The 12,970-nt window shown below is 36.4% G+C and overlaps 1 protein-coding gene across 1 annotated transcript; it reads left to right on the forward strand.

Moving 5' to 3' along the window:
* The first annotated feature begins 423 nt into the window (after window positions 1-423).
* LOC110451067 (sodium/glucose cotransporter 4-like) lies at window positions 424-8,938 on the forward strand. The gene is made up of 14 exons (XM_021498916.1): window positions 424-492; window positions 1,261-1,365; window positions 1,733-1,792; window positions 2,025-2,129; window positions 2,686-2,791; window positions 3,117-3,197; window positions 3,358-3,563; window positions 4,143-4,278; window positions 4,845-4,952; window positions 5,220-5,370; window positions 5,840-6,008; window positions 6,398-6,613; window positions 6,828-6,987; window positions 7,341-8,938. Exons 1-14 carry the CDS (start codon window positions 424-426, stop codon window positions 7,577-7,579), a joined length of 1,911 nt encoding a protein of 636 aa, XP_021354591.1. The 3' UTR covers window positions 7,580-8,938.
* The last annotated feature ends 4,032 nt before the right edge of the window (window positions 8,939-12,970 follow it).

Genomic DNA, 12,970 nt, shown 5'->3' on the forward strand with positions numbered 1-12,970 from the left:
AGTCATAACACTAATAATGATTGACATCATGTTTTCCTATCGGAAAATTACTTTTCGTCATAGAGTGAGAGTTATCAGAGACAAAACATACCAAACCTTAACGGAAATTCCCAAATAGTTGCCTATTGATGTAAGACATCGGACTTAAATGTAAATATATAAAAAACACAACTTTGTTCCCACATGGCTTTTTTTTTTTAAATATATTTTTCTGTATTTCTTACTCAAAAGATATGGATTGATACTCAAATTGCTAACATTTATGAATGTTTAAAATCCAGTTATTACAAGCATATTCTTCAAGATAAGACAAATGTCTAGGTTTTACATTTACACTGTCAAGTTATTTTCATGTTTTCAATACTTAACTAGCAGATATCAAAGACGAGATATGAGCCTAAATTTTGTTTACTATTTCAGTCTATGCGAAGTTCAAAACGGGGGAATGTGAAGGGCTACTTCCTGGCTGGCCGCACCATGCCTTGGGTAGCGGTAGGTATCGCCTAGTACTACTAGTGTATCTCCATCGATATTTGACTTGCCCTGTATCATTTCTTCATATGTTGTTTAAGTTGTGTTAGGTAAGTTACTGCGGATGGCAGTAAGTTGTTTCTGTTTTGGCTTAAGTCCTTGGATGGTCCTGTGTATTTTAAGTTGTTTCGTGCGTGTTTCGATAGACTATCGTGAGTTGTTTTGGCTAGTTGTTTTGGACGATTGTCTGCGGACGATAGTTTAGGTGGACTAACAATCACCTCAATTTCTCAAATAATTTAAGACTGCAGCAAAGGTACCCTACTGATCTCTTCTAACTTTGTACTTTTTTGTTTCATTGCTTACACTGGCCAAATGTGTGACGTCCACTCGGCTTTTTTTCCTTTTCACAGTAGAATGTCTTCAGCATCGTTGCAGTATCCAACACACTGTTTAAAGCTACTTGCTGACAATTTTCAATTGTTACATCAATTAATCACCCAAAGATAAAATCTGCAATTTAAGTGGTCTTCAGTTACAAGTTTTCAAAAGGGAAAAGATGAAACAGTTTTTAATAATATATACTTGATTATTTTGTTCCATGTCTTGTATTAGTCATATGTAATAGCTTATTACATTTATCTTGACAAAGAGGCGGATTGACACAGAAAATTTACAAATAATAATGTTTCCACTGTTGCCATTAAATTGAGTCAAGCAAAATATATCCTATACCAGATCATACTATCATTACTCGTAATACATATAGTATATAACTGTTATTGCCAGGTTGGAGCTTCACTGTTTTCTAGTAACATAGGGAGTGAGCACTTTATTGGACTGGCGGGGGCCGGTGCATCAACAGGGATAGCCATGATTCTGTTCGAGTGGAGTGTAAGTATTCACATTATACATAAGTCATATCTATTGTTTTATGTAATGTACATGAAATTCACAGGGTATACAGGATATAGTCAGAACATTTTTGATTGATATTAGGATGGTAAACAAAATTAGAAATGCAAGGCAATTAGGCACCTACAAATTACTTATTAATTAGTTATTGTCGACGCATTAAGACTTTAACGGAATAAATAAAAAATAACTGCGTTGTACGGCCACTTCGTCCATTTTGTACAGCGCATATATTGTTTCAAAACATAAAACAACATAGCGATGGAAAGGTTCCCATAAATGGCTCCGAATACTATTGAACAACAAATGCTTAAACAAAAACACATTTATTGTTCTTAATTTGCAGCCGGTGTTTCTGATATTGCTGCTTGGCTGGTATTTTATCCCTGTCTATATTTCCGCTGGGGTAAGTTCGTCTCATGTGTTTATTACTTTCTAGTAGTGATTATTCTATTCACATCTCATTTCTTACTGTCCTACAACATTCCATTTGGGATGTTTTTATAGGACATTTGCTTGTAACGACGGATGTTTCAGAAATCTGTATCGTCGGAATAAAAGTCATGTGAAACTATTGTTTCATCATTTACCCAATGTATCCGTTATGTATCATATTGTTTTATCATGAATGTTGACAGGTGTACACCTTGCCAGAGTATCTTGAGAAGCGTGTCGGAGGAAACAAGATCCGGATTTATATATCGGTTTTGTTCCTGGTGCTCGCTGTTGTCACCAAACTAGCGGTAACTTCATGAATTTTATTTGACACCCTTTACAGTTACATTCAATAACTAAGCAGTACATATCCTATTTAACACCCAATACAGTCTTAGTCACCGGGCTAGAGGTAAAGTGCTGTAATTCCTGTGATTTTATGACATTTTTAAGACGTTCCTATACTACACCCCACTTCACGGATGTAGCGTCACAATGGGACAATAACGTGACGCCAGGAGCTCGGAAACATTATAATGCCATGTTTATATAATTGTATAATTTCTGAGCTAGTTCTTGTTTGTTACAGTAGAAGTGGGGTCTCTATCCAAGCGTTCATACTTACGTGTAATCTAAATAAACTGTTTTTGTCACAATAATAGTTGTTCATTATATCAGAAACAATCAAGAAATGTCAAAGTGATAAAGCACCTTGTTTTATGAATAAAGCAAGAAATGAATTGATTGTAATTGATTTATTTGATAATTTGATTTTTTTTCAATCAATTCCTGACATTTTTTAAAAAGATATCATTGACATAAATAGAAAATGCTGTATTGTTTTAATTTTAATTCCTGTGACAGGTGAATATGTTTGCTGGTGGCCTCTTCATACAAATGGCTACCGGATGGAACATGTACATGTCTGTCATCATTTTGTTAGTGATCACGGGATTTTACACCATACTGGGTAAGGTTTGCTACGTCAATGTAACTTTACAATCATTGTCTACGACGTATAGTTTAGTAAACTGAATAAATAGATAGTATCTGAATTCTTTTGTTCTTCCTTTTTAATCATAATCGATAAATCAATTTAAATATGCATTTCAATTTAAATATAAGAAAGCAAAACCAAACCTTTGTGTCTGATATCGAAACATTGGTGTAAACAGACTGTGTGTCAATGAATGCCAGTTTGATCATGTTTCGCTGAAACGATATAATAGTATTTTAGGCTTATTTGTCAGAGATAAACAAAGCAATTTCTCATTGTTTCTTGGTGTTGCCTACAGGCGGACTCAAGGCGGTGATGTATACCGACACATTCCAGGCATTAGTCCTCACGCTCGGAGCTCTTCTCTTGTTTGGAATAGGTATGTATTTTAGCGTGAGTCGTTTTGCTGTAGTTCCGTTCATAGTTCAAGCGGTGTTACAAGCACAAGATATAAGCACATAAGTAACCAATTATATATGTTCAATATTTATTTTTGATTAATTTCGCATTGTCAAATACACCTGACCGGTTATTTTTAGCTTTCAGTCGTGTCGGGAGCTTGGAAAACCTGGAACGTTTGTATATGAATGCAACTGCCACTATCCAGATCGCCAACAGTACCTGTGGCTTACCAAAGAAGGATGCATTCCACGTGTTCCTTGATCCTGTTAATGGCGAGCAACCCTGGCCAGGTCTACTTGTCTGTTCCTCTCTGGGATGTGTCGCCTACTGGTGCTGTGACCAGGTAATGTCTTGTAATGATGTCATAACAAGAGTGCATTTATATTAAGATTTCTAGTATCATGATTGATTGATTGAACAAACAACTGATGATTTGGCCGTATGTTAGTGATTTCATGAACATATATCTAAAACATTGATAAGATTTAGTAGGTTTCAGAAATGTGTTTACAAGCACTAAAACGAGATTTGGTAAGATTCATTTACTGGAAGAAATAAAATTCATGTTCAATAAATTTAACTATTATTAAATACAATTTTGAAACAAATGTTTAGACGTTAAGGAATATATATAGGTTATAAGGAATTATTTAAAAATTAACTGATGTATATCCAAAATATTCATTGAAATATTTAAAAGGAAGTAAGCAATTTTCAGTCTATAGTTATCAATACGTATAAGGACTATCAGTTATTTTATTAACTCTGTAATTCTTTATACTCGTGTTAAATCATATGATGTCAATGTCAGGGTCAAAATGCTGTAAAACATTTTTATTTTTTTTAATAAACAATGGTAAACATTGACATACGGCGCTGGGGGTTGGGAGGGTGGACATTTTAGTGTCTTCTTTATTTTCAGGTTATAGTACAAAGATCTCTAGCGGCAAAGAGCCTTTCCCATGCAAAAGGCGGTTCGGTTATGGCTGCTTGCCTGAAACTGCTGCCGCTTTTCCTGATGATATTGCCGGGAATGATAAGCCGAGTCTTGTTTCCTGGTGAATGATTGTTGTTTGCACGAACGCAGTATATAGCATATATATCATAATATATAACCAATCTTATCGATAACATAATCTTCATTTCGTAAATCGCATCTATATTTTGTTTAACGCTAAGCCTTATTTCAATTACAAGTTTCACAGATTTCTACAAAAGCACTTTTATTTAGTTAGTTTTCACATTTCACAAGTAATTTTTATAACATATTATGGTTTGCTTTATTTTTAAAACTTTAATCTAGTTTATATTATCACAGTGATAAATATACTGTAGAACCTCGATAGTCTGATACCTAATAGGAATTTTTGTACTGAAATGCTGAAAAATAGGAAAGTTGAATATGAATTTGCATCATAGATTAGGATACAAGCTGAGTAGAGTTATGGCGTTCTGTTGTATATTATCAAAGCTTATTGTCAGTGTTGTGTGTTATGATGTATCGAAGGAACATTCACATTTCAGGTTTCATGTTTATGCTGACCGGAGCAGCAGATATGTCTTAGTTGAGTATCGCAGATATATACGGACAAAATGCTGAAGCGATCTTGTGTTAATATTTTAGATGAGGTAGCTTGTGTGGACCCTGATGAATGTATGCGAATATGTGAAAACCGCGTGGGATGCTCAAACATCGCTTATCCGAAACTCGTGCTGGAGTTACTTCCCAATGGTAAGTGGATAATAAATACCGCAAATCTTGTCGGTGCAGAAGTGACTAGCTCGTTGCAAACTGTGATGTAGTTTCCTCTTTGATGATTTTCAAGGTCGAACTTGTTTTAATGAAAAGAATTAACACCACTTTAACGGAGAAACGGCATGCGTGTCGGTTTTCACTAACCAGTACCGTTCTTATGAATCATTTAAAAGAAGTCGGCTGATGTGATTATTAATAATCAGCAAACGAAAGCTTATGATATGTTTACTTTAAATTACGCAGGTCTAAGGGGTTTTATGATGGCTGTGGTTCTCTCCGCCATCATGAGTTCCCTCACGTCAATCTTTAACAGCTCAAGTACTTTGTTTACCATGGATTTGTGGAGACGATTCAGGCCTAAATCCACGCAGCGAGAATTACTCCTCGTAGGCAGGTAAGGCTTGCTGTGAAGCCAATGACACGCTGCATTAGGGTGTTTGTCACCTTCACCTCCATACTTTCAGGGGTAGTGTGACGAGAGGTGACGCGTGCAAATGGTGGTGCAGGAATTTCTTACTTAACTGGAAAACAAACAATTCGTGTGTTGATCAATGATGTCCTATTGTATCTTTGGTGTCTCCTCAGTTCCTATTGTTATGACTCTTATGTTCATGCTGAGTTAGGAAAATATATTTTTGTATGTATTTCAATTTTGTTCAAGCCTAGGTCTAAACGAGGTAGTACTCACTCGTAGGTGACAAAAAGTTTCAGCGTTGATTTTAGTTCTACTCTAGAACTACTAGATGATTAATTGGTATGAGAAACGAAAATGAGACAATTAATTCTAAACGTTAATTAGCATACTGTTAACCGTAATGGCCACATATTTATGTCATTTTTGTTTCATCTGCCTGATGTGACAGAGTCTTCATCCTCTTCATGTGTGTATTGAGCATCGTATGGTTGCCTTTGATCAAAAGCTCACAGGGAGGACAACTCTTTGCATACCTCAACATGGTCCTAGCAAGCCTAATGGCACCAGCTGGCCCAGCATTCCTCATGGCAATATTTTGGAAGGGAACGACAGAAATAGTAAGCAGATACATAGATTTTGCTATAAAATAGTTCTGATTGCTTTACAAATGGTAAGCGGAAGAAAAAAGTTGCATTCTGGATGCTTTGTTTGAAACTAAACATGTCTGTTGTTAATCTGTTTAACATATGGATAATGAAATAAGAATCTAGGATTTGAGATCTGATTGTCTTATATAGGTTTAGCTGTTGTATCACGTGTATCGAGTGTGAGGAGGTGTGTACAATCACGTGGTGTAGATAAGTTAAATAGATGTTTTGTCATAGAAAATACAGTATTTGAACTCTCCAAACTAGCACAATAGCTTTACTTCTCAAATAATTGATTAATCTACAATACCTCCTGGTAACATGGATAATGACAACATACAACTGTGTTCTTTCTACAGGGAGTAATTGGTGGCCTGCTTCTAACTCACATCTGTGGCATCGTACGTCTGGTTTTAGAATTTACATACCCAGCGCCACCTTGTGGGGAACCGGAGACCCGACCAGCAATTCTCTACAAATTTCATTTCCTGTACTTTGGATTTTTTAATGTGTTTCTAGCGTTTGTGGCTATAGCGTTGATCAGCCTGATGACACGACGACGGACCGATGAGGAGGTAGTTTGTTTTATCTCATAAGTTATACGGTTCAAATATCCAGTGTCGTGTTAATCCTATCTTGTATCATCGTATCTGGGTTAAGATATGCATTGAAGAGAGAATGTAAAATTTGTCCAATCTTAACTGATCGGTTTTATGTATGTGTAGGCTATGTTTTGTGTCGAATATGTGAAAGATTTGATATCAATCGAGCCCTGAATTTATCCTATAGCTACAACATGTGACCTGGTGGACAAGAGTTAATGCCCCTGATACGATACCGGAAGACAAAGATGAGGAGTACGCGGCCGTCGACAACGATGACATCAACCTTAAGCCGGTGGATGGTGTAGCGGTCATCGATAAACCGACTGGCGAGAAATACGTGTCAGGTATGCAATCGTCAATTACTTAAGTACCATGTTTTCTGTTCTTTAATTTCCTAAAAGAACAGATACATGGTCTCAGGTTACCAAGGCGGTACTTAGGAAGGATAATGAGGGTAACAAAGACGGGCTACCAAGGCAAAAAGTTGATAATGTGTATATATATGAGAAGAAAATGATTTACTTATTACTTTCCCATACTAAATTAGCATGTACAGTGCTATAGTTTCCTATTTTTAGGTAGTTATATGCTATAATTTCAAAATAGTAACTAGCATATCTTTTTATTAGAATCATTTTGAGTATATGAATTGTCAACAAGTGAAACCGCTAATAACAATTATTGTTTTCCCTTTTAGATGATGAAACCAACCTAGATGATGAGGCATCCATGATAGCAGGCGCACCAAGGCCATGTTTGATCAAACTTACCTCGTTCCTGTTGGGAGAACCCGAACAAGGAAGGGAGATAACTAGGATGTCGTTACGACAGAAACAAATATTTATGACTGAACGGAAGGGGTACAAATGGCTACTAAACGCTTTGGCCGTCTGTATGATCGGGATCGTAATGTTCCTTGCTGGATATTTCGCGTGATGTGCACGTAATGGAGAGAGTATATTAGAGTGATCTTCGTTTTAGCCATGTTAGACTTTCGGATTAGCTTTACAGATATGATTTCAAAGTTTGGTGACTTACGTATACTAAACGTAACGAAAACAAGAAATCATTATACGTTATACTGTATCATTATACGTTATACTGTATCATTATACGTTATACTGTATCAGTATACGTTATACTGTATCAGTATACATAGTATTTTTCATCAGCCATGTGTCTTATACGTAAATACTCGACATGTTAAGTCATGCTATGGTTTACATTGATGCGTATTATATTTAAAACATAACAATATGATTGATTAAACACATTTATTTTAGGTTAGTCTCCTCCGTTTTCCTTTGTAACTTATGTTAATCTATTTATTTTGTAGCTGTGGTAACATGTAGTCCTCTCATGTATACGTTGTAACTTATACAGTACTGTGTTACACATGTGAGTTGTTCGCTCGTTGTAACTTTGTTACACTTAAGTAGTATAGTTTTAACTTAGTTTGGTCCTCTCAGGTATATGTTTCACCTTCGATGAAACGTCTTCATCAGTAGTATACATTGTAACTCAAGTTAGTCCCGGGTGTTTTTTTAAATTAGGTTAGTCCTCTCCATTAAACGTTTTAACTAAGCTTAGTCGTTTATGATTAACGTTGTGATTTAAGATATTTCTAACTTGGAACAGTTGTTTGCCTTTGAATCTCTATCTACAATTTCATTATCCCACACACCTGTTAATTTACAACAGGCAAAAAGAAATATTAAATATTTGTTATAAACCATTCTTTTCCGGCTCAAATGTCCATCTTATACAAAATGATTGTATAGATAAAGATAAACATTAACTGTTAGACATCACTGAACTTACTACGATGGAAACAGCGATATTTATATAGCACAACATTAGTGCGTGATGATCACACAAGTATTTGCCTATTTGCTTACCTGTACACGTTTCGTTTTCAATGAAGGCTCCATTTAACAAAAGGGGATGTATATACTAATAAGAACTGAGATTATTATCGTATACACTGCTACTAGTATAACGTAGTATTAGTAACTATACAAAAATACAACGTCCTTGAAACATCGCATGATGTCAGAGTGCAATGACAGATTCCAATACCATACATGCTGGTGAACAAGTTTAAAGTAATAATCAAACAAATCAGATCCAAACGTTCTGAATTATATATAATCAAGTCGTAAAATACAAATAACAGTAAAACTGAATTTCTCTATCCAAAGACTGTCGCTATCGATAAAATTATGAAGTTTTGACATAGCATTTCTCTGTTCTTGTTTTTATTAATTTTCGTTTGTTTCCTTTTTTATTTTATTTGTATCAATGGATTAAAATCTTTCTATTCAATTTGTGTTACGTTTTAAATCAATACATGTCTATTGGCACCTCCAGGGAATGTTTTCTTTTCCTTTTTTATTCCCATGTTCAGTTGAATAACTCTTTTCTGTGAGTGATCATGTTGGCCAGTCGCTTACTTGGTAATATGCGCCGATATATTTCGTATGAACAGTGAAAAGACTGACAAAGGGTAGATTAATACGCTAAGTACTAACAGCAGAGACAAGAAAAAAACAAATTCCTACGTCGAATGTACTGATCTTATGTTCGTTGTATTGCTGAACGTAGATTTAAATATGGGAATTTAATTGTTATATAATGACAGTCAAGTCAAAAATGAAATGAGTTGAAACATCCATTAATAAATATTTAATCCATATCAAACAAAGACTATCATTGTATGAGGCACATTGCAAAGTTACAGCTTATTTAGCATTATCGTAAAACATCGTGAAACTTTTTATCCATGAAATACATAAATAGGAATATCTGTGTGAAGGTACTGATATACAAAATTCGTTTGCGCTTAAATGCTAAATTTATGATTTGAAATTTACTTTTACTTTCAAAGCAATACCAAAGGTATATGATAATCATATATTGACATTAGTGTACACCAAGTTCAGAAATAGGTGTAGTTACTCACATATAATCGGTAGTGTTCCAAAATATAGGATTTCCGAAGGTCGTATTCATTTGCGAAAAGTCGTACAGAAACTTGATTCTATTTATGTCTTATTGACACAATACACACAAGAATTTCCACAATAGTTTCTGATATGGACCTGTTTGTAATGTTTTCCTTCAAGTATGATATAAGTTGAAGGATGGGAAACACGTGACCAGGGATTAGGAGAACACGTCGTCTTGGGATTAGGAAAAAACGTATCCTACGTATTAGGAAAACACCTCACCTAGGGATATGTATAGCACGTAGTCGAGGTATTTGGGATACATGTAGTCTTGGGAATAGTTAAAAACACGTAGTCTTTGAATTTAGGGAGCAAGTAGCTTTCGAGTTAGCAAAAAGTAGTCTGGGGACTAGGGAAACACACAACTCTGTGATTAGAAAAACAAGAAGCAAACAGATTACAGTAACGGGAAGCCTTTGGATTGATGAAACACGTAGCCTGTGTATTAGGGAAACACTTCGTCTAGAGATTCAGGAACCACGTACTTCGTATTGTCACCAGTACACTCACTATATTTTAAAAGTTGGCCAGGTATCTCACAAAATTACATTCATCGAAAATATCCCAGTAAGAAAAACATAGTTGCCATTGTAACGAGAGCTGAGGCTGAGATCCATGGCGACCACCTGACGTTTTCGATGAGATATTTCCGCTTCTGTTCGTACGTCATCTCCATGAGGCTAGGTTGTTTGTTCGAGGTTCCGAGAAGCATGACTAAGAGGCGATCTCGGCACACATTTGAAGGAGTCTCCTTGTTAGAGTTATCTACGGATGTAATAATTACATCATGTTTAATTCTCAGCACCGTGTAACATTTTACACAGATCGACAGTGATGTTCAACTATTAAATTGGAAGTAATACATCTTCGAATCACCAAGCGACACTGATTTCTTTAAAGTCAACTTTTACCAAGCATAATTACAAATAGAAAGTCATTAAATACACAGACTTAATGTTTCTCTCAGTCATATTGTTTTATGTATGGTCTGTCAGTTCAATGAACGAGCTGATTTTGTGTGTTTCGTATGGAAGAACGTAGCTATTTTCTGTGTTATTTAGCCTAGATATTTCCTTACCTATAATACACACTAGATTTTTCTGTATCATATTTTATGGACAAGATATTTTCTCTTTGTCATACTGTTTAGACAAGATGGCTATGCAGATTTGATTTAACATCCTGTTGAACCGATTTATTATGACCTAGAACTGTTACTAACGTGATCAGTTACACTGACTTACCGATATCGACAGAATCACTGAGTTGATCATCTTCACTATCATTTCTATTGTTAGAGCAATTGTCTTGCTCCTCGAAGTTGTCTGACATTTCCGTTTCTCCCGTCGATGGTTTTGAAGGCAGGCATTTCATTCTTGTCCAGTAGGTAACATTTTCCATCTGAAAATTTCACAATAACCCCCGTTACTTCCTATCACTCGTAAAACAAAACACAACCTAAGCTATGATCTTCTTTCAATTTGTATTTAGTTATCTTGACAAATCAATTGTTATGAGTACTTTTGCACTACATGCGAATGCATTTGTGTTCAGTGAGAAATCAATTAGATCGAGAATGCAATTTGCAAAACTAGCTAACATTTACTCTCTGATCCCAATACATTTCCCGTTACATATCTGCTGACGTGCGCTTGGTGCGTCCCCCTAACAACGTAGTAACATTTTACGCAAAGAAGTATTCATATATATAACTTACTTGTTCCTCAGTTCTTGGTTTGGTGAGTAAACTGAGAATGACGATGACAATACCGCTAAACAATACGAGGATAGCACCAAAGTTCATGAAGTGCACTCTGTATAGAAAAGCAGGCCTCGTTTCGGGCATACCACATGGTGGAATCGGAAACATGAACTCGATAAATTCAATAGCTAAGCATTGGCTATGCTCTATTGCACAACCATTAACACAATATTTTCTAGTATGCATACACGATAATGTCCGAAACCTTTGGGAATCGACAGCAAATCGTTACTGGCAGAATATGATCAATTTTAAAAGCCCTCTTATAACGGAACCGAACAGTCGTTTTTATGGATATGCAAGAATCATACCACGAGATACAGACATTTGAGAAAATTCAGTGTATACAATATCTGTGGTTTTGAAAATATTTGTAAATGGGTTAATACACTATCTAGGACGTACACTATCTGTTGTTCGTTTCCAGAAGAGGATCAAGGCGAAAGCAGAGCTCAGTGCTTCCATGAGACATGAATTCACCATGTTGACATAGTTGTACAAGAGACCCCTTTGGGATCCCTTGATTAGGGGCAGCCAGAGTATACTCGCCACACACATAAACAACACGAACAACCTATAACATAATAGACTAGCACATAGACAGTCATATAAAGTCGTCAGTACAGGTTGTCAAAGGCTGCGAATACAGAGAGAGTAGGTGATATAATTTGTTACTTTGCATGGTTTAGGAAAGGTGCAATATTCACATTAAACTATATAGTTAATCAGAATTAGATTATATACAAATAGTTTTAATTAATATATATTGGTCGAATCTAAGCTATGCAGTACGAGTCGAATTTCATCCGTTGTTTTGTGTTTAAAACGTATTTAAGACATACATTGTGCACTTTGTTTTGTTGGAATACTGGTTTCGATTCAGCCAGGTACATTTTGTCAGCCACAACTTTTATACTTTTTGCAAGTTGCACCACAATGACAAGGGAAGAAGAGAGTCAGGAACCTTTCTTCTTACCCCCAGGAGGGTTCTTACCCTTCTTACCCTTCCATTTGTTGCCCTTGAAGCGAAGCCGAAGGTTTAGCCTTCTTCTTAGGAGGCGCTGACCCCTGCGAGGTACTGGCCTTCTCAGCCTGAATCCTCTTCACTAGAAGTGCAGAGGCGACTGAGTCCTCCTTCAAATCCTTCTGAACAAAAGGAAGGGCCCCTCCAAAAAGAGTGGACCCTGAGAAGGAGGCAGTCAACAATCTGGAGCGGTAAGGCTCATCGACCGGGTGGTTTTTCAAAACTGAAAACCGCCTAGCCAACAAGACATTGACGAGGGATGACACCTGTAAAGCTGCCAGCGCTCTCAATGCCCCGTTCAGGGCAGAGGTCACTCTGTCCTGGATGTCGGCCTGCTCTGTCTCGGTAATCCGACCCTCAGGCAAGTCGGATACCCTATATAGACAAACCGTCAGGTAGTCTATATAAGACAGAATCTGGATGGAGAGACGCAGCAGTCTCTCCATCTTGTGGTGTTCTTTGGGACCGAACACCACCTGGTCCACCGATTTACCGGGCCAGGCTGCAAGTTCCCTCGATTCCAGCTTAGCTGG

The sequence above is a fragment of the Mizuhopecten yessoensis genome, unplaced genomic scaffold (assembly GCF_002113885.1).
Source record: "Mizuhopecten yessoensis strain PY_sf001 unplaced genomic scaffold, ASM211388v2 scaffold5789, whole genome shotgun sequence".
In the NCBI taxonomy this organism is placed as follows: Eukaryota; Metazoa; Mollusca; class Bivalvia; order Pectinida; family Pectinidae; genus Mizuhopecten; species Mizuhopecten yessoensis.

What these genes read in the sequence shown, in the direction of transcription:
- LOC110451067 (XM_021498916.1), top strand. Translation starts at nt 424, where the DNA reads ATGCGAAGTTCAAAACGGGGGAATGTGAAGGGCTACTTCCTGGCTGGC. An exon ending in TCTTCTCTTGTTTGGAATAG is followed by an intron (nt 3,198 to 3,357) that starts GTATGTATTTTA and finishes GGTTATTTTTAG; the next exon opens with CTTTCAGTCGTGTCGGGAGC. An exon ending in TGGCGAGAAATACGTGTCAG is followed by an intron (nt 6,988 to 7,340) that starts GTATGCAATCGT and finishes TTTCCCTTTTAG; the next exon opens with ATGATGAAACCAACCTAGAT.